At 40.7% G+C, this 27,215-nt stretch overlaps 2 protein-coding genes across 4 annotated transcripts in view; both read left to right on the plus strand.

Annotated features, from left to right (window-relative positions):
* The first annotated feature begins 14 nt into the window (after positions 1 to 14).
* fancd2 (FA complementation group D2) lies at positions 15 to 17,280 on the plus strand. Of its 3 annotated transcripts, none has more exons than XM_088308469.1 (44): positions 15 to 283; positions 485 to 548; positions 1,935 to 2,069; positions 2,146 to 2,213; positions 2,417 to 2,523; positions 2,609 to 2,669; positions 2,748 to 2,800; positions 2,886 to 2,964; positions 3,086 to 3,210; positions 3,284 to 3,371; positions 4,467 to 4,571; positions 4,992 to 5,092; positions 5,169 to 5,280; positions 5,365 to 5,400; positions 5,574 to 5,720; positions 5,792 to 5,926; positions 6,009 to 6,140; positions 6,674 to 6,778; positions 7,617 to 7,726; positions 7,797 to 7,851; positions 7,958 to 8,077; positions 8,427 to 8,500; positions 8,589 to 8,732; positions 8,809 to 8,906; positions 9,000 to 9,115; positions 10,167 to 10,275; positions 10,350 to 10,448; positions 10,569 to 10,663; positions 10,926 to 11,090; positions 11,153 to 11,266; positions 12,059 to 12,187; positions 12,262 to 12,380; positions 12,488 to 12,598; positions 12,984 to 13,114; positions 13,207 to 13,306; positions 13,689 to 13,811; positions 13,884 to 13,977; positions 14,343 to 14,414; positions 14,531 to 14,569; positions 14,674 to 14,748; positions 14,896 to 14,970; positions 15,724 to 15,870; positions 15,959 to 16,045; positions 16,877 to 17,280. In XM_088308469.1, the coding sequence occupies exons 2-44, from the start codon at positions 485 to 487 to the stop codon at positions 16,961 to 16,963; spliced, it is 4,341 nt and encodes a 1,446-aa protein (XP_088164595.1). In that variant the 5' UTR covers positions 15 to 283; the 3' UTR covers positions 16,964 to 17,280. The 3 variants fall into 3 exon arrangements, with proteins under 3 accessions (XP_088164595.1, XP_088164597.1, XP_088164596.1); XM_088308471.1 differs by having other exon boundaries at positions 11,159 to 11,266; XM_088308470.1 differs by having other exon boundaries at positions 8,812 to 8,906.
* Positions 17,281 to 17,897: 617 nt separating this feature from the next.
* tex264a (testis expressed 264, ER-phagy receptor a) overlaps positions 17,898 to 27,215 on the plus strand; it is a 56,100-nt gene continuing 46,782 nt past the window's right edge. The window contains exon 1 of the mRNA XM_088308219.1: positions 17,898 to 18,404. Coding sequence (XP_088164345.1) covers positions 18,147 to 18,404 — 258 coding nt within the window. The 5' untranslated portion in view covers positions 17,898 to 18,146. The remainder of the gene's footprint in view (positions 18,405 to 27,215) is intronic.

A 27,215-nucleotide genomic window follows, 5' to 3' on the forward strand; every position in this document is an offset into this window, starting at 1 on the left:
TATAAAACGTGTTTTACCAGAGAAAATACTATATTGCCTTAACATTGCGGGGCAATAATGAATGCAATGTCGATGAATATTTAATATTTAGTTTAATTTTAGAAAAGTACACATTTCGGTGCTTTTATATGCACCCCTCCAACGTATAATTGCAGACGGTCTCCTAGCCCGAACGGTGACGTATTAATCATTGGCGCGAATTATATTTTGTTAGTGGTATCTGTGACGCTGAAAAGTCGTCTGTGGGGGTCGTCCAGCTTCGTGCCAAACAGTGCTGATTAAGGTTATATTTTCCATCATTTATAAAATCAAAAGCGAACGTTGTTACAACCGTGACACCCTCGAACGATAGCGATGACACTTGTTGCTGCCGTTGACATGACATGCTAATGTTAGCGCTGGGACTTCTGCCGTAAAGTTGTTTGAAATAACACTGTTGTTAACTTGCTTTTGTATGTTGTAAAATGTGTCTCTTGTTTATCAGATGTTGCGAAAAAGACGGGACTCGTCTGTCGATAATGGCGAGAAACACGCCCCTTCCTCTACAAGTAAGTTAGTTCCCACGCAAAAAAACAAAAACAAACACTTTACATGTCACCAAACAAATCAGTCATAAAAAGAAGAAATGCTGAAATAATGCAAGAGCTTTTCTGCTTGTCACTATACGTCGCTGGCATAGATAAAGATATACGCCATTTTTAATTTACTTTAGTAATTATTACAAGTGACCAGCAAATTGACCGATTGCACACAAAGGCACAAGTATTCACTTTAGAGTTTTTAATGAAACTAACAAGATGTTAATTTTTTTTTTATTAACAACCACACATGTTTTGTTAGCATGGATAGATAGATTCAGATCTCCATCCTCAGAACTATGAGTCAGACTTGGCCATGAGCCCATAGTGCTATACACAAGAAAATAAATTAAAAAGAATAATCTCTCTATTTTTTTCTTCTTCAAGATAAGAAAGGGTGGAACTGTGGTTGACTGGTTAGCATGTCCGCCTCACGGTGGAGAGGTCCAGTTTTTGTCTCCGGCTCTGGCCTTCCTGTGTGGTGTTTGTATGGTCTCCCCATGCCTGCGTGGTTTTTCTGCAGGCACTCTGGTTTCCTCCCACATTCCCAAAACATGCATGGCAAGTTGATTGGACACTCTAAATTGTCCCTGAATGTGATTGTAATTGTCTTTGTGTGCCATGCAACTAGCTGGCAACCAATTCAGCATGTACATCGGCAAGCCACACTTCTGATTTTGGACCTCGACCACTTCCCTCATCTCTCGCTAGAAATTTCCAAAGGCAATCTTTTTATCCCCCTCTCCTCCACTTTGTTCCACATCATCAGTGTCGCTATCCAATGTTGTCGTATTCTGAGTCACAGATGCTGCAAGTCATGATGACGTCACTGGGCCTGCCCACATTAGCTTTTTCTACAATATTGTCCGTCGTCATGTGGACGGTGCCAAGATCCTTGCTGAGTCGCTCCAGCTGCTCTCGCTGCATTTGGCTTTCAGTTTCCTTCAGTTGTTTGCACAGCTGTTCGTATTCTGGTCGATAATCCCTGTCATAGTCGTCAACAGCATCTTGCACTTTTACAAGCAGCAAGGCCTGTCACGGAGGACACACCCACCACCTTCAGGTTGGAGTAGAACTTGTCCAGGACCAAACTCACTCAGGCCCTGTCCTTAACAGCCCAAATTCAGAGTTGCAGATGTTTGAATCCAGGCCCTTAGAACCGTGAGGCAGATTTGATAACCAAATTAAGAGACTGCATCCAATCCCTTCATTCATTCATGTCATCAGATGATTTGTTGTAGCAAAATCAGGTTCCTGTGTTAAAATCAGCATAACAAGCAATTTTACTGCTCATGTTCCCCTGCCATTACTTTTATAAAACATAGCACGCCTATTTTTTTATTTGTTTGCCAACAGAGGCAAAGAAGAGTCGCACTAGCAGTCGCCAGTCAAAAGTGTCTGCTCCGGAAGCGACGGCTGAAAATGTTTTCAGTATGTTTGTACGACAGGCGGGCGTCACGTTGACTGAAGGCAGCGCCTCCAACGAAATTGGTAAATTTCAAAGCACGTCCGGTTGCTTAATTGTAGCTTACCATTCAATTTTATGTTCCTTTATCACTTTCTCCAGCTGTTGACCAGGTGGTGTTTCAAAAAAGAATGAAGCACAAGCTACAGAAGAGTCCCAGGTACCCCGGTGTGAGTATACGATACATGTTTGAAATGAAAAGCTGAGATTTAAGTTAAAGTTAAGCAATTGTCTATTGTAAAATAATAACATTGTGTGGTTTGTCAACCAAACCTCATTTGAGAAAATCTGTCTTAGAATATCAAACAAAATGTACTCACACAATAAAGTATTGATCACGTCATTAAAGACTACTCACCATGTCATTGCGCAGATCGTGCAGGAATTCATCAGTGGGCTGGAGTCTCATATTGAGGACGCAGACCAGTTTAGGAATTGCCTCCTCCCTTGTGTTCCAAGGCTGCCCGATGGCGACTCCAGGTGACTTTCAATCAAATTTAACACGACAGCGTGTACGGTAGTAGCAACAATATGTTTGTGACACGCTCATGTGCTTGAGTTTCAGCTGTGCCAGCTCCTTCCAGGAAAGCCTGCTGCGTATGCTGCTTGGCATTGAGATGCTTCAGGTATGACTGCCCCCCTCCCCACCCAAAAAATGTGCTTCATACATGCACCACTGACGTCTGCTCCCCTCCTTGATATAGACTTTTATCATTAACTTGTTGCTTGAGAAACTACCAGAATATATGCTCAACAGGTAAGACTGTATGTTATTTAGCATGTTATTCATTTCTTTTGCTATAAGTACAAAAAGTGTGAAGGCACCTTGTTGTGTCTCGTAGTGCTGACGATGCCGGGCTCAGTATTCCACGCGTTATCATCAACCAGCTCAAGTGGCTTGACAGGGTGGTGCAAAGCAAGGTAGTCATTTGTTTAATGACACGCTCAATTGTTTCCTCTGTGGACATTCTAATTAGGCACTTGCAGATGTTGAATACTGATTGTGTGCCTCCGAGTTTTGTCATGTGGCTGTTTATTGTAGGAGCTGGCTGGCAAGCTCATGGAGCTGGTGGTAGCGGCACCTGTGGACATCCAGCGAGACATCATCACCAGCCTGCCAGAGATACTGGAGGACTCCCAGCATAATGACATAGCCAGGGAGCTGAAGTACGTGCCGTAGATTACCAGCTAGAATCATCACGAGTCACATGTTGCTGAAAATCGAATACGTTCCGTGCAGTTGTGTACTAAAGGAGAACACTCAGTTGACTGTGGCTATCTTGGATGCTCTCTCAAGCCTGAACCTCAGCTCCTCATTACTAACTGAGGTAATTGCAGTCTTTTTTGTTTTTGCTGTGGAATGGTTACAATATCTTGCAAATGTAAAGGTCATTTTGTATAGTATGTAAAACTGTAAATACCAGTCCTGTAAATACAAGTATTTGCTATGACATCAATATCATTCTGTTTTGAATGAGGCCTAAATTGGGGTCGAAAAAAAAGTGAGAGGACCAAATCATGACAAGGAAAAGAAATCAAAATGTGTGTGCTCACTGCTCTTATGTGTTGTATTGAAGGTGACCAACTCAGCGCTCCTGACCACACACGTAATGATTTCTCCACAGACATTGATAAATCCGCATCCCCCAAACCAGATTGGTGGCACACTCTAGTAGCAAGACTGATAGGTGTCACCAGACTTGGAGATGAGGGCTGTCATTTACTTGAATTGCACTCTTCTATCGTTTTTTTCATATTGCAATTATGAGAAAATAAAAATACTGCAACAGTAAATAATAATTGGGAAACAACATAATAAAAAAATTATTGTATTACGCGCACAAAAATTAAGAGAACCCTGTTGCAATAATATCGGCTTCCCCTCATTAATTAATTAATTATTTTTTTTAATTAGATTTTTTAAATTACATGATGCCTTGTGGCCTTCTTTGATGAATATCTTCTATGATGTCCTTGAATAATCTGTTCCAAAACTGTGTTGTTGATGATTATGATACTAACAGGACAGTTAAACATTCACGGGATACAGATGCAAAAAAGCCATCTCTTCTTCAGAGGGTGATGCCACAAGGGGGTGCAAATTCCTCATACAAATGGCCAATGGCAGTTCATGTATACAATTTTCTTTATTTATTTTGGGGCACATGGCTACTTGCCATGCCCCCCACCAACAACCGTTTTATTTTGACAATCGTTAATTTTTAGGGGCATTTCAAATTACTGTAAATATTTTCTTAATTTCAATTACATTTTTCTTTTAAGTACGTCCTGGCAAAAATGAACATTTTGTTATTGTAATTGTCCTTTTGTTACTGTTCAAATTCTTCCAAACCTAACTGTGGCTCCAACATGCTCCTTGTAACTGCTCAAATAACAAGATGTCCATGTTAATATTGTCTCAGGTTCGTGCTGCTGTTATGACCACCTTGGCTGCCGTGCAACTGGAAGATCTGCCTGTGGTGGTCAAATTTATTCTGCATTCCATCTCGGCGTCTGATGCATATGAGGTCAGGGCACTGGAATCAACCGGCATGTTTTTATTTATTTATGTATTATTATTATTATTATTGTTATTATTTATTATTCATTTATTATAATTATTAATTTATTATTATCATTATTATTAGGGTGAAAAAACAAAAGTTAACTTATCCTATATGGACCCCATGGCCAACCAAAAGTATAATCTAATAACAACATGGTAACAAAACCTCATTTTTTGGGGGGGGAGAATAATTCTCAGTTTTGTACACCATTCCACACTACAACCATAATAAAAAAATATTAAAGTAATATCTTTCTGACCATGAATAAAAACTGAGCATTTAAAGGCATTTTTTATAGCTGCTGCATTAGATCTGATTAGAATGCGCGGTTCGTGTGTATCCTCATTTGACATTAATACATTGCACATTTTTTGTTGGCAGGTGGTGCGTGGGCTCCGCAAGAAACTGGAACTGGAGCAGTGTGTTCTCCCCCCTGTGCTTCAAGCGTCCCAGAGCCGCCTTAAAAGCAAAGGAGCAGCAGCGTAAGACTCAGCACATAATACATGAATGCGTGATGCTGCTAAACCCTCATTATAATCTAAGTCTTTTGTGGATCAGGTCCAACTCGACTACAGTAACCACTGGCAGCCAGGACGTCATTACTCTGATCGTGGATGCCATTAAGTCGGCAGTGCGCTTTCAGAAGATCATATCTGAAGCCTGGCTGAAGGTGCATATCTGTTATGTTCCTTCTTTTGGGTTGATGCAAAAAACACAATTTCAATACCACTGCTTGTATACTGTATTTCCACAGGCAATTGAGTCTGTGGAAGAGGTGGAGGACCACAAGGTGAATATGTATGAATTTTAAGTCCACTTCTTACTTTATGGAAGTAAGAACAATGAATGGGATACGTTAAAAACAGTATATATTGAAGCTTATCAATTTTTGATATTCCACCAGAAATGCGTTCTAGAATTTTGTGCGTGCTTTATTCTAAAATCCTTTGACCGCTTGTTCAGGTGATAGATCTGCTGGTGCTGTTCATCCTGCACTCCACTAACGCCAACCAGAGTCGCCGAGGCGCCGAGAGGGTGCTGAAGATGAAAGTGCGAACTGGCCTGATCCCCGAGGCGCTACTGCAGAAGACCTTTAAGGATAACAAGCAGGCAAGTGCATTCACTGATGCCTGACTGGACTGATTTGTTATTATTTGACATGCGTTCCATCCTGGGTTTAGGTCCTGCGGGGATATTTTGCCTCCATCTTAGCACTGGCTCAGAGTTTGCTGCGTTCGCCAGACCCCTGCGTGGTCCCGTTTGCCGGTCACATGTATCGGCATTCCTTCACTGCTTTTGATACTTACTGCCAGCAGGTTAGCACACCATTCTTGTTGAAGTACACAAATGTGTCATCATTTTGAAAACCTATAATATGCCTCTCGTCGTCTGTTGAAGGAGGTTGTGGGCTCATTGGTTACCCACGTCTGTAGTGGCGTCTGCGGCGAGGTGGACATGGCCCTGGAGCTACTCTGTGGTTTGGTGACTGAAAAACCGACAGAAATGGGGCCGTATGCTGTATTTGTCAAGGTTAGTCGAAGGTCGTTTTAGCTGCTGCTGCGAATAGAGAAATATTTTGGGAATTATTATGTGCCTCGTCAAATGCAAGTAAAACGTATTATTGATTGGTTGAACAAGTATGTGTGTTTAGGTGGTGGCAGTGAGTGTGTGTGTGTATGAGAGCAATATTTTGGTTACTATTTTGGTAATAAGAAATTATATCAAACAACCTCAACATTAGAAAGAGCTATCAGTGTGTTGCACTTAAGTTCTACACAACTGCAAACCACAATGACGACATTAAATATCAAACGCAAATTATTACCATGACAAGTCTCATATAATAGTTATGGCAGTTGATTTTTACGTCAGATTTTTATCTATAAACATTTCTGTGGTTTATTCTTTCCTAATAATAGGTGCTAAAATGTGAGAAAATACCCTTGTGGTAAATAAAAGCGGACCTCTTCTTCTTTACACCAAATGTAATGAGATTCATCCCTGTCATCCTGTGGACGTGTAGACAGATTAGTCAGTCTACTAATCCACAATATTTTTGGCAGGGAATTCTGGACTACCTGGACAATTTGACACCTCAACAAATTCGCAGACTTTTCCATCTGTTGAGCAGGCTGGCATTTGGATCACAACAAGGCTCCCACATTCAGGTGTGTTCCTTCAATTCATTCATCATCTACCGTATTTGGGACATTAGTAATTAGGGCTGAACGATTAATTGACATCGATCCGACATTGCAATGTACTACTATAGAATGCAAATTTTAAATCACAAAGGTTGCCATTCAGGGGAAACGAGGGGAGGGATGAAAAAAAAGAGAAAATGGTCGCACCTTTCTCTCGCTTTCTTTCTTCTGCACACAAACACTTCTCCCCTCTAGTAGATTGAATGGCGAAGCCACTGGTCAGTTAAGGCCAAATCCTGTATTAGAGTAGCAACATACCCGATTTACAGTATGTTCGCATGCGAGCAAAAACGCACATATGTGTGCTTACATGTGGGGACAAGTATGAGCTCGCATATATATGCGTATGCGCTAACACGCACGTGCTTGCGAGCGCACAAATTTGTATCCCATGTTTATCTACTTCAAGAATACTTTTTATTGAAGGAATGTGTTTTGCCAATGAATAACACCATCGTCGACCACAAAAAAACACAGCACGAACAAAAATGTACAGGTTTCATTATATTTTTAAAAAGAAAAAAATAAACTATCGTGTATTTCTAATTGAATGAACCGGTTAAACATTGGCATGAAAATCTCATGCGCAAAATGTATCAGAAGATCTTGAAAAAGAGGCAGTTTACAAGACTCCGCTACATTAACTAGCAGCTGAAAATAGACGGGTTAAACCAAAATAGAAAAAAATAATCTCAATATTGAAGGGGAAAAAAAATCACAATCAAATAATTTTCCCAAATCGTTCAGCCCTATTTGTAATGACTCTGTTGTCTTGATCTGCGTCTGACATTGCTCCCTCCAGGACGACATGCACATTGTCATCCGCAAACAACTCTCCAGCACCGCACCCAAGTACAAGCGCATCGGGATCATTGGCGGCGTCATGATCATAGGCAGCATGGGGGCACTCGTGTAAGAGCTTTTCCTGACTCATTGCGTCTTTCCATTTCACTTCCTCACTATACTATCTTTGCACAACCAGACCGAAAGCCAAAGATACTCAGAACAACTCGTTACCGCCAGAGACATTCAGACAGGTGCGCATAAAGACAATTTATACTTAAATTCATTCAATTAGTTTTAATTGGGGTTTGTTAAAATTTTTTGAACAAACTGTCTGGCTTTCTATTTATATTGTTGCAGTTGTCAGCCCTGTTGGAGTTGGTGCAGTCCAGTAGTGAGACTTCACCTGAGGCTGCAGCTTTGTACTGCGACGAGCTGGCCAATCTGATTCAAACGTCCACTCTGGACCCACAAGTACAGGTAAATAGAATTACTCATTTTTACCAACAAGGAATTGTGTGTTGTGTGCTGCAGGTTCAGCAGCGCACGGCATATTGTAGTCATCACAATATAACATGCAAATACTGCCTTGTGATGACATCAGAGCAATCGGTTGGATGCTTTGTTAGTGCTGAGGCATGACATCTTTATTTTTTTGTTAATTATATCATGTTTCATCTGAAATTTTTTTAGAAAGAATTAATGAGTTTAACATGTGTGCACAAGTGCATTGATTGGTGGTACTTTGTGCTTAAAAGAAGCGGTGTCTCAATTACATTTGATTATTCAATATGGTCTGTTGTGTGCTATTCTTTTTCTTCATGCGCAGGAAAAGATCATCAACAGAGTCTTAGATGACTTCCAGGCTGACTTTGTGGTGGATCTGGGTCCAGAAATATCGGGGTCAGTGTTCAAGAGCTGCAATTCATCTTCATCTGCGCTTTTGAATAATTACGCCTTCTTCATTAATGCTTTGTGGTCTTGGCCGCAGGCCTTTCCCCTTCCCAGCCCGCGTCATGTACAACCTAGACGAAGATGAGAGTCAAGGAGGCATTGCCATCAACTTGATGCCCCTGCTGGCCGAAGACATGCAGAACAGGGCGGAGCAGAAAGGTCGAGACAAGAAGGATAGCAAGTTAGTTACTTGAGCGTCATTTGTGTGGATTCCAGATTTAACTGACAGCAGGTGAATTTAACAGTTCTTTTGTCAGCAGGAGCGCTCTCTGTTTGTCCCCATCGTTTCGCCTGCTGCGGTTTTGTGAGGAGAAACAGAACCAAGGGGACTTAGAGGAGATAGATGCCTTACTAGGTGAGAAAATAATTACACGTCATTCACAAGCCAGTTTTTAACAGTGTTCCTGTTAAAAATCTTGCATTCATGTGTGCATTTGTGGGATTCCAGGCTGCGCTCTCATCTTAACAGACATGGATGTTGTAGAGAAAATCGACAGCCTGTCCAAAGCGGAGAAGGAGTTCATCTGCACGCTGCTATTTCACACCATCAACTGGTTCAGAGAGGTAATTGTACATGCCAAGTTGTCCAGGGATCATTATTTATAATTTGAATTTGTGTCACGGATGAGCTGGAGTCTCTCTCTATCTCAGCTGACTTTGGACAGGAAGTGGGGTTTACCCTGGGCCGGTCACCAGCCAATTGCGGGGCGTATAAAGACAAACAACCATACACACCTTTGGACGATTCATAGTCTTCATGTTTTTGTAAGCTGGAGTACCTGAAAAAAAAGCTTTGTGGGAACATGCAAACTCTGTACAGAAAGGCCAGCACTGTGATTTGAATCCCAAACCAGGGCTGTGAGGCAAACAGGGCATCCTAGTGCATAACAAATATTATAACAGAATTCCTGAACAAAATGTTTGCATTAGAATGAGCCCATATCACCCACTCCTGTGGTTTTATTGAGTGAAAACATTTAATAAAAATGGCTTTTAAAAAAAGTCTTAAAGGCCCTGTATAGTGAAGTCAAAGATTTGTTTCTAAATACATCATACATGTATCTTTATAAAAATCTACAACTATTTTGCACCATATAAGTTATTTCGAGGCTTGGCAAAAATTGGACCGCGTGATGTGCTTTGTAGTTGCATTGCCTTCGTTCGTAACAGCATTTTTCCAGCCCAATTGCAATGTTGAGTTAGCTGGCTAGCTATGCGTATCCCCCAAAAACGCATTTCCCATCGGCTAGTCTGCTGGCACGTCTGTGTTAGAGCACGTTTTTGTCAGCTGAAAACAAGACAAGACACAAGTGGAGGATGAAAAAAGAAATAGTTCACACACACAGCCTGTGTGAAGTGTGACTTTGTGGTTGCTTTATTGAGCGCAACGTAGCCACGGCACGGTAGAAGAAAAACAGTATTGCAGATGCATTTTTATGGCTCAAACATGTAGTTATGTTTCACTATTCAAATATAGCATGCTTGTTAATAACGTGAAACATTTCTGAGTGGGGACTTTAATTTTAACTTCCTTAAACCAGAAAATATCCTGGCATGGCTGCCGAATGTGTCCACTTGTACAGCTGTCGCCATAATGGCTGGTGTGTGTTGGCAGGTGGTAAACGCCTTCTGTAAGATCAAGGACCAAGAAATGAAGATGAAAGTGATGACCCGTCTGCAGAACATCACCTACTTTCACGCTCTGTTGGAGAGAGCTTTAGCCAGTGGGCATCACGTGCACAGTATCGGCTCTCATTGCAGTCCTCAGTGAGTTTTAAAATGACACCCTTTGTTTTAGGTACTCCTGGCTATGTTCCACCTGTTGCAAACTTTGATGGAGAGAGCACAGACACGATTGTACCCAGCTCCACTGCTCCTATGAATAAGCCAAAGAAAGGTAAACTCACAAAACTGGTGACATTTTATAGTGAGTGTCCATTATTTAGTTAAAAAAAAAAAAAAGATCTGAAGAAGTGAACAGGCACTGAGAGGATGTCTTTTCAAACTTGCTTTCAAGATGGCTCCGGAAAGAAGAGGAAGGCGCCTGGGAAGAATTCCTCTGAAGGCAGCTCTCCGGTGGAGGACAAGGGGGAAGAAGATGAAACGCAACAGGTGATCAAATAATTCAAATTGTGCTGAAGTATTGCCGTTCGGTGTTTTGGAGTCCTGCTCCAGAAGTTAGAAACATCCCCAAAAATCTCCCAAATTTGAAGTGACTGCATTTCTACTTTTTTTAAGATGGTCAGAGTAGACAAAGTAACTTTTCTAGTGACCACACTACTAAAGAAAACTCAGAATCAATTTTGTCTTTTTCTTCCCCACTTGACTTGAGGTCCGTTCGTTGTAAGTAATGAGCCTGTACTTGTTCTAAAAGGAGGCGGACAAGGAGAAAGAGAAGGAAAAAGACAAGGAGTCCCGACAAGGAGTCAACCTGGCATCCTACCGGCCATTTTTCAGGGAGCTCGACTTGGACATTTTCAGTGTTCTGCATTGTGGCTTGCGAGCCCGCTCAACGCTGGACTCCGATCTCGGCACCAAGGTGAGATCAGGAGTCCTTTCCAGTGGAGACCCCACTCACAGTGTGTTTTGAATCTCCCTTAGCGGCAGGAGGTTCTGTTGGGTCCGGCAGAGCTGCTTTTCCTGCTGGAAGATATGCTTCGCAAACTGGAGTTTCGACTGACAGCCGCCCCGGCCATGAGAGTGCCTTTCCTCAAGGTGCACGGCATTACAACAACATTACAATGGAATATAGAAATCTACATTAATACATTTTTTTACTCATACTTACACACTAGAGAGAAATGTGTTTTTTATTGCATGTATAGTATGTTGAGAGAATCCCTCTCAATTCTAAATGACTTAACTCCCACGAGAAGTGTGGAACATTCTGGACTGGTCACCAGCCATTTGCAGGTCAACTACAACCAAATCCAAATCACATTATTACTTACCTATGGACAATTTAGAGTATTCGGTGAACCTTACAAGAATGTTTTGGGAATGTGGGAGGAAGCCGCAGTACTCGTGCAAGCATGTGGGTAACAATAAATTACAGCCGTAATTGTAATTATTTTAAAGGGGAACTCAAGTGTTTTTTTTTTGTTGTTTTTTTTTTGCAATAATATATATATATAATAAATATATGCTAGTCACAGCTCACTTTATTTCTGGGTTTGGGCACATGACGTCCGCAATTTGATGTCAGTTTTGGCTGACAGTGGTGCTGCATAAAATGTCAGCCTTCTGAGATGGCTGAAATTAATCTGCTTGAATTTTTTTCCCACAAATGCGATATTAATCAGAGTGGTGCGATTAGACTACTGGTGCACATAGAACATGTTATTGTAACGAAAGTTTTTATTGATTATTATTAGAGTTGTGTAGGTAGCAGTTGTTTGAAAAAAAAAAAAATACAATGCAGTGTAGAGCTTGGCTAGTTATATCTGCATATAGATTCCACTTTCAAACAGAGCCATTCTTTATTGATCGTCATGTATTTGGCGACAGGCGAGGGCCGACAAGAGCATGGGCTTCTCCCACCTCCAACAAAAGAGCCCCACGGACGTCGCTTCCTTCTGTGTCCAGATGCTGCCTGCCCTCTGCTCCCACTTGGAGAACTGTCACAACCATTTTCAGGTAGATGAGAAGAGGCTGGGGTTAGAAAGGGACCGTCTTTATTTCAACTCTTGTCTGCCCCGTTGTGTCTTTAGACATTGCTCTCTGACAACGACGGTATCGTGGACGGGCCCAGCACAGACGCTCAGGAGCACCAGTTAATATCTTCTTGCTGCCAGCTTCTCCTGCAAGTGTTCAACACCATCTTTAGCTGGTGCGCAGGGGAACACTTGTTCACATCAGGCAACAATCTTATTTGTACCCAGAGGCTTCTTAGATTAGTCAGTTCTACGTGTGTTTGGGTGGTCATTGAAATGACAGGTCTGGATTCAGCCAGCCAGGCCATCGGAGCTTGCTGAAGAAAGCTTTGGGAGTTTTGGCTGGTCGACTGAAAGATGGAATCGCTGAGCTGAACCTGGAGCTGCTTGTAAAGTGAGGAAGAAGGCTTGAAAATAAATGTTCTGTTACCAACATCCATTTGTAATTATCAGGGTGCATCATTCTGAAGAACAAATTAGCTCTCAAGTCCCACTTACAACAATGCGTCATTGACCAGTGAAGAACACTTCATATAATAACAGACACATTTTAAGTGTGTCATGATTCAGCAAAATAATAGTTTCTTGTGATTTTCTGCCATTCTACAGTTACATTGTAACACAAGATTAAAAATACAACTGTAATGTGGCAAGCAGTGCTGTCTAGGCACAGGAATTTAGATTCTAACAAAAGTAAGGCAGCAGAAATGATGGCCTTGCTTTATGGACCCCATTATATAAATATTAAAACGCAAAATGTTTGCATTTTTTGGTTTCAGACACAGCTTTGAATACCTGCTGAACATCCGCAGTTCCATCCCGACTCTCAGTTCCGCTCTATGCCTCACTCAGCTGTTATCCACCGTTTCCGAGAAAGGAGGCAACGCTATAGCTTATAGGGAGCAGACCGGTTAGTCGAACATCTTTCAAGTAATTACATCTCCTCCTTTACTATCAAGCGGACTACCATGATGCTTGGTTGCGTCTTTTTGTCCAATTAAGCTTCTCTTGCACGGAGCTTCCTGTGCCAGGCGTGGGTGACGGTCAGTGGTGAAAAGCAACGAGGGACCAAATTCAATGAAGCACTTCATACTCTTCTGAGGTATGTCAACTTGACATTATCAAAGCACGTCACATTAGAGTGAACTGCATTCATGCGCTACTGGAAATGACATGATGGAGTAAATTATTAAGACCTAGAACTGGGTCTTGAAGTTTTGAATGCACAAGCAAGATTTGAAAATGGTCTCGCGTCAATAATCGTCCTTAAGTCCAACTTAATAGGTCAGCGCGAGGCTTTCGAGTGTTGGTTTTGAGTGTGCCCGCGAGTGATTTGGCAACTTTTTTATTATTATTGAAAGGAAGCAACTGCAGAAAAAATGTTCTGGACATCATTTAATATACACAAGCTATGGTTTTAGTTATCTTAGCTTCTGAATTCATACATAAAAATGTGGAATTTACGTTGTTTCTTCTGTTCACAGCATCTACCTGGAGCATGTGGATGACGTTCTGAAAGCGGTGGAGGAAATAGCTAACGAAGGCTTCCCTCAGATTATCGACGCATCGAAAGACGAGAACTCTGCTTCCTGGCCGACGCTCAGCAAGTAAATAAATCGTCATCATAATCACTCCTCTGCGATCAATGTGAGGTTGCATTTTCAACTCTCTTCTTAAAGGCAGACATTCCTGGTCTTCTATAAAGTTCTGATGGCGGAGCTGGAAAAATGGGTCCGGAAGATTCCATCAAGCAAAATCAGTGACAGCAGCGAGGTCTGCCACCAGATGTCACACGAAACAACATTATCCAGCTGCATTAAATAGACTGCATTGAGCTGTGGCTAACGTTCTGCTTTTACAAAAATAGTCCATCACTGATTGCAATGACCCTGCTGGTTAACTCATTCAATACCATTGACGGCTAAATACGTCTTTTTTTTTTTTTTACTCAGTTGGTAGTGAATGAGTTAAATAATACTGCTCTAACAGTTTCCATCAAATGAGTATTGTTGTACAGCATTTGTAAAGGCACGAATGTTGATACAGCTCTTGTATTGAATCTTATTCAACTGCAAAGGTCCAAAATTAATTCATGTGAATGAAGCATCATTATCCATACATATCCATTCCCTCTTCAGGCCCAGAGTGAGAAGCTGTTGACATGGAACCTGGCAGTCCGGGACTTTCATATCCTGGTCAGCCTAGTAAAGGTGTGTCATCTGTTTGTCTTCTGTCGGCTGAAGTCCAGTTACAAGATTACTTTAATTAGACGTCCTTTTGTCAGTTCATCCATTCACCTTAGTTGGCCTCTAAAACTTTCTCGCAGGTGTTTGACTCAAGGCCTGTCCTTAATGTGTGCCTCAAGGTGAGTTTGATCGTAAATCGAAACTTGTATTTGAATGCTCTAAAAGAGAATTTGAATGAATAAACCTTGTTTTGTTTTTTTTTCTTGTTTTTTTTCATGACTAGTACGGACGTCTTTTCTTGGAGTCGTTCCTGAAGTTGGGGATGCCACTCCTTGACTATAGTTTCAAAAGGCACAAGGTGTGTGTGTGTGAGACGTCTCAGTAACCGGCAATGAAGCTAAAGTAGAAGATTAAAAAAAGAAGGGGGAAAGTGCTAACTGAAGTATTCGCAGTGCTGTGACTTAGTCAAGTATTGTCTTTTTTTTCTTCTTTTTTTTTTTCTTAGGAGGATGTGCAGAACCTGTTGAAGACCTTCCAGCTCAGCACCAGACAGCTCCATCACATTTGTGGACACTCCAAGGTTGCTGCCTTACAGTATATTATTACACTGCCTCGTTCCAAAAAAATTTGGTCATATCGTACGTTTCAATATTGAACTTGAGCCTGCATTTACCGTTCACTGTAGCCATTCACGTTATTTATTTACGTCCATGTGTTCGGTAGTCCAGGGGTTCGTTGCTATTATCTGCTCTGACACCTCAGTGGGGTTAATGTGTGCACTCCAGCGGTCGGTGCATGTGTGAAGAGGATGCCTCATGCTCTCTGAACCACTCTTTTGCTGTTTGAGCTCAATGAATCGTGACATTGTCCCCTTAGCATATGACTGTGCCATCAGGGAAGAAAACAGCTTAATTGGTGACCACATCGTAATGCTGCGCTCACAGACTCACTTCATCAATCTCTCCTCTTATTCTGATGTGTCATGACACTCTTACTTTCATAATCAAAGTCTCTGAAACTAAATGATAATCATGACACAATTCTTTAAGATGTTTTTTTTTCTCCCCAAACCACATTTCTTCCTGAAAGATGATTATACAACTGTAATCCTTCTTGAGCCATTGGCCCACTTTTAGTTGTTAAGGCAATCTCACTAAGTTAAAGTAAAACTTTGAATTCCTCAATTGGAGGAACAGCTTTACTAGTTAAATGAGAATATGCAAACTTAATTTCTCGGTTCGCTTGCTTCATTTATCCTCCCCAATCGACACTTTGGGCTAAACAGTCTAGTATTGAAAGAAATAATGACCTTTGCATATTCTACGATACTCAGATTCAACAGGACACAAGTTTGACCAACCGTGTCCCAGCCCTCAAGAAGAATCTTGAGGTGTTTGTCTACAGAGTGAAGGCCATGCTCACACTCAACAACTGTCAGGGCGCCTTTTGGATGGGCAATCTGAAGAATCGCAACCTGAAGGTTTAACATCATCTGACTTGTATTTAATTCGGCGGACTGATGTAATAATGTGCATCTGATAATGTGACGCTGCACCTTCATGCGGCAGGGTGAAGAGATTCTTTCTCAGAGGTCACAAGAAAGTGAGGAGGAAGAGGATGAAGAACTGGCTCCACAAGGCCAGTCAGAGGAAGAGGTATTTACTACTTTCAATTTAGCGAGATGGATAGATGAATCATAGACGAGACAATTCTTTAGTTTAAGTGCATTTGTATTTGATGTTTGGGTGTCTTAGTTAGAAATGACACTTGTGTTTGAGATGTTGTTTTTGATTATGGTAGTTTTTACATTCCTCCCTATAATATTAATAGTATAGTAAACCGTTGTTTACTTTTTTAGAGGGGGGCGGCTTATGGTTTTATCCAATTGCAATTTGAAATGTTAAGATGTGTGGTGGAATACTCGATAGTAATTTGCAACCATGCATTTATAATTTACATGCAATACTGGCACAAATTAAACCAATCCAATTGTGCTTAGTTATGCTCTGTCTGTGCTATCTTGACTGGACTTGTGTACAACTGAAGGCATTAGGTAATGTTTTCAATGTGGTAATTAGGGAACATTATGGTGCGTTTCACAAGAACAATCTGATGTTATTAAGAATTCAAGGCACAGGTGGACAGTTGGTTGAATGGGCCACTTTAAAAAGCAAGGGCATTATGCAAACACGGAGGTGCAGAGTAAGCAGCATGTAGCTTAAAACTTTGGCAGGAGAGAAGACGCACGATATAATAGAGCCAGCCACGGTTGTGAAAGTCTTGCCAAAGCAGGCTGTTGATTGTAAAAGAGGCTACTGTGCCTGATAAGATAACACAGTTATTATGCGGTCTCCTAGTACGTGGATGGTATTTTTGTAGTTCCCAAAACATGTCTTCTGCCGTTCATAAATGCCGTTTATAACGATGTACATGAACGTTGCATTATGCAGAGACCTTCCGAATGTCAATTGTGTGTTTTCCATTAGGAGCAGGAGAGCGATGGAGAGACGGAAAGGAAGAGCAACACAGAGAATGAACATCAGGATCAAACAGATGACTCTGAAACATGCTGATGCTTCGAAAAAATGTATTCTGCAATTTTCATGACAGACATCTGCATCGTGGTCTCGGTTGACAGCTTCCCACTCAAAATTCACCCTGATACTGTTCACGATGTCAACTTTTTTTGTGTTGTATCTAAAAAAATATTTACGTTTTTTTTCCCAAAAAGAGAATTAAAACGTTCTTTGTTTCTGTTGTGATTCATTATACTGTGTCCTAATCCACACATACCGTTATCATATGATAAATTAATAAAGGTAATAAGACAGTGTTTTTAAGAAAAAAAGTTAAGATTGTAGACTACATAACATCGCACAGATTGATTGATTGTAATACTGAGATCTGTTTTCTTGTAAATTCAATGAGTGAAGGTGATGGATTCATTTTGTATTGTGACATTTTTGTGAAAGAAAAATGCAAATTAACACTAATAAAGTAGACATGAGTAAAAACGCAGCAACTCATCTGAATAATGCAAAACTAACTATAATCATTTAGTTTTTCAAGACGATTGCGTCACATCATAAAACTTTGATCGTTTGAAACGTAAACTTCAATGAAATTCCATAGTTTCCCTCTACGGAGCTTTTTAAAGGCATACGTTTGAATCTGTCATTAATTAAACTGCATGAAACACTCGCATCATCCAACCAGCACCACAACGCGAATTAAAGCGTGGAGAAGAAAGTGCAGATGACAGTTTCCTGCTGATGAGCTGGAGCGTCTGTCATCGTTGGACTGAACCACTACACACTATTGCAGGGGACCTTGTGGTAAATAAGTAAACATTGCTCACCAAATACAATTTCCACCTTACTACTAACTAATCGTAGCTTGTTCTTTAGTGCTAAAATATCAACGACCTTAGCTTTTGATTCTTATTATTGCCGTCCTTAAAAGGAAACGGTCTTACTCACACCCCTCTAAATTGAGGTGGGTGGTCTATCCAGGAAGCTCATCCAATTGTTCGTGGAAACCACCGTAAACAAAAGTGTATTTTTCAGAGTGCCTTGACGATTTTTCCAACGGGCTACCAAGTTTAACCTATTCTCTGTCTCGGTCCTCGCCCTTGTAGCTGACGTATGAACCTGTTGGGCGACAGTCGCCGCGTCGAAACCGGAAAAGGACATTTGAGTCTCGACTGATTCCCCCAAGCAAACAACCTGCAGTCAGCGGTGCTCCTTTACCAAAAACATGTCTGAGTTCCTTCTGCTGCTCCTCATCGTCGTCCTGCTTCTGTGTTTGCTGGCGACCGTGGGGGGCTACCTGATCTACTCGGGCCTCCTGGTGGACGTGGACGTGAAGACGGGACCACCCCCGATTAGAAATGTCACCTTTGCTTATAAATTCAAAGAGGGATCCTACAAAGACTGCGGAGCAGCCTTCACAGAGACGTGCAGCATTGGACCCAAGCAGAGGACCATCGGCGTCTTCTATGACGACCCTAAGCAGGTCTGTATGTGTGTGAGTGACAACGCGTGTCTCGTGATACGATAGCACTGTATATTTAGATTATTCTAACAATTATCCCATCGATTCATCGAGTAATCTGATCACGAATCAAAACTTTTATTTAACCAGAAAATAATCTTAAACATTTATATAAAACAATTGAAATAATGTAGATATGCTGATATTGTTACACCATTGCCCAAACCAGGTAGTTTAACATTATTTGTAAAGTGAAAATGTCAGATACAATTAGTCAATATTTGCATCGAAAACACTGTAGGTCATTCATATATCCAGTGCCATATGGCAACATATTCTTGGGCCGCTGCCCAGACTAGTTTGTCACCTCGAAATCGCATGTAAGAATGTCGTAAACCGAGCACCCCCCCCATATTCAAAACCTCATTTATAGTTGCCGAAAGTGGCTGTTTATTTTCATCTATTCCTCTCAATAAGTGAACCTTTGTAACTAATTAGCTAACGTTCTATGGTTTCATCACTTGCATGGTTTCATCACTTGCATGGTGATTTGATGATAACTTCTTCTTATTGGCTGCCAGGATGGCCGAGTGGTCTAAGGCGCCGCGTTCAGGACCCAGTCTCCCCAGGAGGCCTGGGTTCGAATCTCGAATTTCCCCATTGTGGGACTAATAAAGGGAATATTATTATTATTATTATTATTATTATTATTATTAAAAGAAAAGTCTGCCCTTTAGGGATTAAACATAAAGGCAATCTCCTTTGAGAAAAGGAGCCTGCATGATGAAACCGGTCAGCTGTTTAACGCCACGTTGCACTGTTGATATTTTCCACCCTCCATGCTGGCTGCGGGCTGCCTCACTTGACTCAAATGTTACAAAGATGTAAACAAGAGTCTTTCCACTGCAGAGAGCTGACAAGCAGGAAACGCACACTTGACTAGCAGTCCAAACAGTGGTAAATAACGCTCACCCCAGATGGGAAAAACTGTGACACATAAGAACTTTCTTTACTTGGCAAATTAGACCACCGTTGTAAACTGGCGATGAAAAGTTCACTTTGTGCTGCGGTTAGCCTCAAGTACATCTGCATTGAAGTGTCTTTTTCTTTTTTTAACATAAAGATAATTATTTTTATTTAAAAAAAAAAAATCATTTGATTGACTCCCACTCCCCTACATCTTCGTTAGTTCCGTTACAGGAGTGGTAGTTTTGATCACATGGGCTTTGCACGCTGCTGTACACAAGACATGAGTGGATAATAGAATCAACTGCTTGTCTGTAAGTGCTTATATTGGCAATTTTGGATGTTGACTGATAAAATCCGATATTGTTTTTTTGGGCTGCAATCCCTTACAAATATCGGCTCAGGACTCCAGTAGTTTTGAATATGTGTTGTGTTGGCCAACTGAGTGCCAAAATAAATGTTTTTTATATTCCCAGAAGCATTGTGACCTGGTCTATCTATCCATCCATCCTATTTCTCCAGTTGCAGCCTATCACAGCTGACTTTTAAGTGAGTGGCGGGGTACTTCCTGGAACATGTCGCCAGCCAATCGCAGGGCACATTTTGATAAACAACCAATGGATAAGTTAGTCTTTTTCTTGCTTCTATTAACCTAAGAAGCATACTTGTGAAATGTGGAAAGAAACTGCAGTCCCTAAAGAAAGCAAGAGAATTAAATTATTACAAAAAATTAATACAAAAAAGCATAAACACTGGGAGAGTAGAAGTTCAAAGTTTTAGTGTACTAAAGGAAAACCTCTTTCCCTCTGAGCCAATTCATATAAAAGTTGCTCACAAGAGGGAAACTTTGTGCTCTGCTTCCCAGTCAGTGTGTCAGTGGAAAGGTTGAGTCTGAGAGTCAAACTTCAGCAAAGCTGTGGCCGGAGGCTCAACGAGGAGCTTTTTTAGAACATTTCTGCTTGTGCCACTGTTGTTGGATAGACTGGAGGGATCACAAGGTTGCTGTTATGCGATTATATGTGCCGCCACGACCTTCTTCATGATACTAATTTGGGTTGTGGTGTTATATATTCAGCAGGACCCTCACTCCTGAATTTCACTGAAGCTGCATTCCTGACTATTTTCCCATGTTGGCTTTCTTCCAATGGGACTTTGTCGACCCTTTTACAGATTCTACTTACTATATTAGATTAGAAATCCCTTTATTGTCATTGTACTCAAGTGTGCAACGAGATTAGAGACTCAACACATGCAAAAGAGAAAAAATGTTTACTTTATGATAGGAAGTGTAAACTTTGTTTTCCTGCTTTCGTGGTCTCGCAACAAATTTCCATGACTTGCCGCAGATGTCGATTTGGGGTTTACAGATGAAGCATCTTAAGTCCTCAGTCGTGTGTGTACTGTATTTAATGTTGTGAAATCTAGTGACATTTCAGTACTGTAAATTTTCCATGGGGTATTATATATATATATATGCATAAAGTAGAAGTCTAATACTCTAATTTGTTGAGCCAGCTAAAGTTGCTGTTGGATGTATGCCCTGGTCACTAGTTAATAGAAGGGCACGTATAGACAGACTTATTATGTACAATTTTGTGAAATGCACTATATAATTTAAAGTTGTGTTGTATTTCTCCTCACATTCATACCCGTGGATTTTAAGTCTTCAAATAACCTTTGATGCAAGCTTTGGGAGTTTGGGAGGAACCTGGAGTAACTGGTGAAAACCCAAACTCAGGGAGAATATACAAACTTCACACAGGAAAGCTGGAGTTAGTATTTGAAATCCCCCATATCGGTTGATATAAAGCAAAAAAAAAAAAAAAAAACATCTTAGAAATCTTCCTTAATCTGGTTGTAGTTTTCCTCCTAAACATTTGATGTGTGGACATACGTGTTCCTTTTTTAAAAAAAAGTTTCTAAAAAGTTAAAACACCCTTTGCACCAAGCACTGGCTTCTAAGGAGTTGAATTGTCTTTCTGTGGGAGCTTAATATGCAATATCCGTTGCCTCATAGGAAAAAAACGCAATATATAATAAATAATTACCTTCCAGGTGACAGTATACAACTCAGTGTTTGAAACTAAATATTGATTTTATTAACTGAGTGTTTTCTCCAGTTTATGCCTGTGTAAGCGTTCTTATGACCACTAGATGGCAGTATTACCACAGGCCTTGAGTTATGCATTACTGTGCCTCCCAATTGCGGCAATGTGTTCAGCTCAATTTTTTATCATAATTCTCAAGGCAACTGTATTTATAAAGCACTTTAAGACAACCACCGCTGTGTAGAAAGTGCTGTACATGGAGCAAATGTAGGTCATACATCAACGAAGAGTAAAATAAATGAATAATGAAGACATTAAAAAGCACAAAAACAGTTTAAATAAATATTGGTATCCCTCAGTGGTCACAGAAATAAGTTGAATCTGACAAAAGTTCGAATACATGAAAATTTTTATTAAAAAATGTAATTAAAAATATATTGTTTTTTTGTTTTTGTTTTTTAATCTGGCGAGATGGCGTGCACCACAGTAAACATGGACCGTAGGAAGTGAAGGAGATGATTGTCTTAGAAAGAAAAATATAGACAAGCACATTAACGCAAAATGCTGCAAGGCCAATTTTTTTGCAAGCAGCTTGATAGCGCTAAGGTGTTCGTCTTGCCTTTTTATTTATTTATTTTTTGAGATAGTTTAAAAGTCTGAAAGATATAAACTTTTAACCTTTTATGTCCCTGTGGCCGCAATTGCTCATGCTATTAAAAAATGTAAGAGCTGCGGGTTTGCAGTATCGGATTTGTCCACGTGTTAATAGACTTTGCGATTGACTGGTCAACGGTCCAGAGTATACCCGAGTTATTTTATGCATTTTTTTTTTCAGAAAAAAACGAAAAAATCTACCACATTCTGATTATGTTATATCCATTGCAGGCATAGAATTGATCTGTTTTCAGTCAAAATAGGACTTTTTATGTTAAGAGGCTGACGATATGTGAAAATGCAATCTAAAGACGGCATTAATTGCTGTAAATTGTTCGATGTATAATTTTGCTGTATGGATCATAGCTATTCCGTTATCTAACTTTCATATTGACTTTCTGTATAGTTTCTGTTGTCCATTTGACAAGTGTGGCAACTTTGTGTGGTTTAAACTGTCTGCGGTGTAGCTGACCTTCTACTCTTGCATTGTTTAGGTCTTTGAGTCAACACTGGCCAATTAGCACAACATCCCGTTGCTCCCCCTCGAACTGTTTTGATTTGTTATGCGCATCCATGCTTGTGACTGTTTGCATATGTGCTTGTAATTGTAAATACAAGCCTGCGGGATTAGCCCAATAGCCTGGGCGCCGCTTGGCGCTCATTTGCTGGCCTTGTAGGTCCACCAAACGAACATAGATCAACCAAATTTGATCAAGACTATCCTGAGGGTAAGGCTTTCTTCCTGTTCTGTCTCGTGCTGCTGGAAGAGATTTCTGAGGTAAACAAGCTCTTGTTGTGTGGCAGGGCGTAAAAAGAGTAACCGCTCAGGCTGTCTGTCTGCGAGATTCATCAAGGAGAGTGGGCAGAAGCCCGTGGGGGTGTCATCGGGGTGCATGCAATGATTTAGCGGAGAGTGAGCAACTCATAGATAACCAACACAATCCGTTCTGTGGTCCTGATCCATTTGTTTGTACAATAATTCAAGCAATGGATATGTGAACTCAAACAGTGCAGCAACACATGTAGACGGTCAATACACTGTATCAGTGCAAGCAGGCATGTAATATTTATCTATGCCAAAAAACGATTAATACGACTGCAGCTTACTGAGACTTTGGACTGGGCCCGAATCACTCACAGGGCACAAATACACAATTGTTGACAAACAAGAATTTATAATCTCGTTCAAACCTAAGGATAATTTAGTGCTTGCTATAGTCCTCTTACATCAAATAAGTTGCGCTCCTCACTGCGCTCTTGTGTTCTAATGGTGCCTTCCATAACGTCATGCTCGGCACATGTTATGTGCAACATTTTATGCACGGCTTTATTGGACATTGGAATTGTTTTCCAAACTGTACATCATTTAAGCATTTACATCATCAGCAGTCCTATTTTCTAATATTTTTTATAATATATATTTTCCGTTTTTGTTTTCAATCATAGAATTAATTTGTTGATTGCAAATAACGAAATCCTAAAATATTTTTTTATGATTAAATATTCCAATTAATTGTTGTTCAGTTTGGATGAAACTACCACTTCTAACTATGGAAATTACCGGTGGCCACTGATGATTTTTTTATTTACCAACCGCCAAAACGTCAACAAGATTAGAGAACGAGAATTTTGGGTCTAATTTAGATACGAACAAGTCACACCTGAGTATAAATCGCATTACAAGCCGAACTATGACAAATAGTGCGATTTATAGTCAGAGGATTTGGAGTACCATTTTTTCATATGCTTTTTTTTAGTTTTTTTTTATATCAGCAACTTCTCGATATTTTGAAAATTAAAATGAGTGACAAAGTCTATCCCTGATTTGATATCATTTTCAGAGACAGGCCTTGCACGACTTCTGCCTTCTGCGACAAAATTTTCTCTGAAAATGAGTGTTGGTTTCCAAAATGTACAGTTTTAAATGCTTTGTATATACCCAGGTAGTTAAATTTGATCATATTGTGCTCAACATCCACGAGTGAGTTTCCGTTGTTCCTGAGGCTTCTTGTGGCAGGCGGAGGAGAAAACCATTTCACACGTTGACGTGTGTGGGAGCGGCACTGAGGGATGAGTCAAGGTGTGGCGCTGGCTGGCAAGAGGTGTATAAATTGGATATAGTCTGACTCACCTTGAGAGCATCGCAGGGCTCCAATTCATCAATAAGAATTTCTGATCAGGGCTCCCGGTGCCGCTGCACTCCCCGTCAAATTTATTAGCATTTTACCGTCGCCTGTTTGTCGACGGAAACAACATGAAAGGTGGAGGGCTCGTCGCAAGGGGCCGTCACTTTTAAATGCGGACTTAAAATGAGAAATAAATATGTTGATACTCTGTAGTGCGCTTCCACAGGTTCCAGAGTCAATTGGATTCAACACTGCCGGCGCGTTAGCTGTCCCTGTCGTGGAGCTCCCATTTTATGTTTATGGACGCCTCCATAGAGAGCAACTGCAAAATGAGCACACGGACTCTTGTGTGTGCTCAAGGATGCTCCATCCATCCATTTTTTTTTTGCAGCAGCAGACTAAGACATTTGTGCACATGCTGCTATTAGTCAGAGAAACAAGATTTTGAAGAATGTCTTTAAATCTCCCACACTATCAATTCTGTGGCCCGATTTTTTTTTCCGCCCCGTTGCTTAGAAAAATGGATGAAACGGTCTGGTATTAATCACAGTTGCGAAAGGGAGCTAAACATTAGTAGGCGATGCAGTCAGATAATGCCGATGAGGAAGCAATTTGTTCATCTCTGCTATTGGAGAAGACCATCTCCTTGCTCGGCGACATCTGGCGAATGGGAGGGCCAGCTGGACGACCAGCTCTGCAACGGCGGCCAAGGATAAGCGCGTCCCGCCTCCAGCCGGCCGCTCGCCATTGCCAGTAATTATACATGCCAGAACTCCCAGGATGCCGCGTGTAATTACCAGCTAGGACTAAGCATCACCTAAAGGGACCAGAGCTGTACTTGGTTCTGGATGGCTTGACGGGGGAAAAAAAAAAACCTTATAATTGCTGTAGATGTTAGAGATGGGTGGAATAAGAATTTGATTATGTGTTAGTCATTCATTGAGGTTATGTTATCTCTTGAAGCAATGAAGGCATATAGAGCATCCACCAGAGGTTACGATTGAATTTACTGCTGAACGAGCGGCAGGAATAGAGAATAAGAACGTTAACTGGGACAGAGAGAGTTCTTTTTGGTGCGGGGCCATTTTTTTTTTAATCTTAGTTACCAAATTGATTTTATAAATAAAAAATATCAGCGTGCTTGCGATAAATCTTTCTTGGTTTCCAAAATCATTCATATATGACTTTATGCCTTTTCACCCTGGATATAAATATAATAATAGAATGAATATTAATATTGGACTTTAATTTAATCCTACCTGAATTTAATTTTATAATGATAGTCGTAATTATCCCACACACATGGATCATGTTACATGTGGCAATGAGATGACGTCATGTTTAACTCATTCACTGCCATTGACGACTAAAGACGTCAAATATCCATTTTATTTTTACTTGGCTGGTAGTGAATATTTAAGAGACTTCCAAATGAAATGAGTTTTGTCTCATTTCCCCAAAATATTTCTCTATCATGTTGATTCCTCTGAAATTATTAGCAATCTAAAAATGAAAGTTAATTCAATGATCATCGCTAACTTGGAATCATTTACGATAGCTTGAGGAGAAGCTCGCATGCTTCCCTGCTATGCCTCATCCATTAACTTGACAGCAAACCGCCCATCAGAACAGCATGCAGTACCTGTGGTCCCTGTGCTGCACAGCCCTATTAGTCTCCATTTCTATCCGAGTTCTTCCTCATCTCATCCTCATGTGGGGTAGGGTGGGGAGGGATGGCATCCAATCGGCGAAGACAGGTTATCTCTCTGACACACCGAGTCAAGTGACGGCTCTTGTTGAGGCATTCATAAGCCTGTAATCCTCTGTGCTCCTTGCTCTCGGTGTGTCAGCCTCTCCGCTTGTGTACGCCAGTGTTCACCCACACTTATCTGCTTTAGTATTCCCGAAATAGGTGTGAAATCAGGCTCGGAATAACTGAACAGAATGAGATGGCGTAGGTGACAGTGAGGGGTCACATCAGTAAGATCATGTAGCGAAGCAGGAACTGGGAACATGACGTGATTTATTTTTATTTTCATTTTTTTTACTGTATGCTAAACCAAAAACAGACCAAGAGGGAGTTGCTGTAGAAAATGAAATAGCTCAGGATAGTCGTGGACATGTTCCATGGGTTTTTGGCGGGATATCTTCGCTAAAGGCTATTAGACTGAAACGGCTCATTAATGTGATGCTCAAAAATCAAATGGTGGTCACAGATGATTGCTAAATTTCTGAGGGAGGTTTTATTGTTTTGGTGAAGGGGACTAATAAACTGAGCTGAGTAATTAAAGTGACGTCAGGATTCTTGTTTTTATTTTGGGACATAGACTCTTCTTGCGAGTTGGAATGATTATATCTACACTGTCATACCATCTATCTTTTGTAGCACGTGCACTCACAAGGGTCAGGGTTGTTCTCAAGCCTATCTAAGCAAATTCAGGACAATAGGTGGGGTGCACCATGTACTGGTCAGCAGAAAATTGCAGCGCACATATCAGTAAACAACCATTCAGAAACACATGCACACATAAAATGACAATTTATAGGTTTGAATTGCCATTGCATTCAAACCTGACACAGGGAAGCCGGATCCTCGGTGCTAACCCTTTGGCCACCTTAGAGTGGTTTCACATTATTATTTTCTTTAGCAGCATGTTAGGCCAACAACTGTAAACAGCAAGGGTGCAAGTCTTGAACCCTGTGGTACTCCAAGCCCACAGTGAGCTAATGGGAAACAAATTTACATCAACATTCAGTGTAATTTATATTCAAAGTTGTAAGCAAAACATGAAAAAGTGAAATGTGATTTTTTTCCTCACAAAAAGATTAGCACTGCAAAAGCTGAGAGAGCTGCGATTTTTTTTTTTTTTTTTTTACGCACCTCAGAGTAATAGCAAAGGCCTCTTATGATGGAGCCCCAATATTAGCTACTACTAAGGGAAATAATTAGAGCAGATTATCAAGGAGTGGAGTCCTCATCCGATATGTTGCTTGAATGGTGTCTTCAGCCATGTAGCCAGAGTTGGCGAATGTCCTGG

Source organism: Idiotropiscis lumnitzeri, chromosome 11, assembly GCF_059441095.1.
Source record: "Idiotropiscis lumnitzeri isolate Australia: NSW breed Sydney's pygmy pipehorse chromosome 11, RoL_Ilum_1.0, whole genome shotgun sequence".
Lineage (NCBI taxonomy): Eukaryota > Metazoa > Chordata > Actinopteri > Syngnathiformes > Syngnathidae > Idiotropiscis > Idiotropiscis lumnitzeri.

Excerpts from the sequence above, each read along its gene's own strand:
- fancd2 (XM_088308469.1), top strand. The coding sequence starts at position 485 with ATGTTGCGAAAAAGACGGGACTCGTCTGTCGATAATGGCGAGAAACAC. Across the intron at positions 8,501-8,588 it reads CTGGGTCCAGAAATATCGGG|GCCTTTCCCCTTCCCAGCCC; the intron begins GTCAGTGTTCAA and ends TCTTGGCCGCAG. Across the intron at positions 15,871-15,958 it reads TGAAGAATCGCAACCTGAAG|GGTGAAGAGATTCTTTCTCA; the intron begins GTTTAACATCAT and ends TTCATGCGGCAG.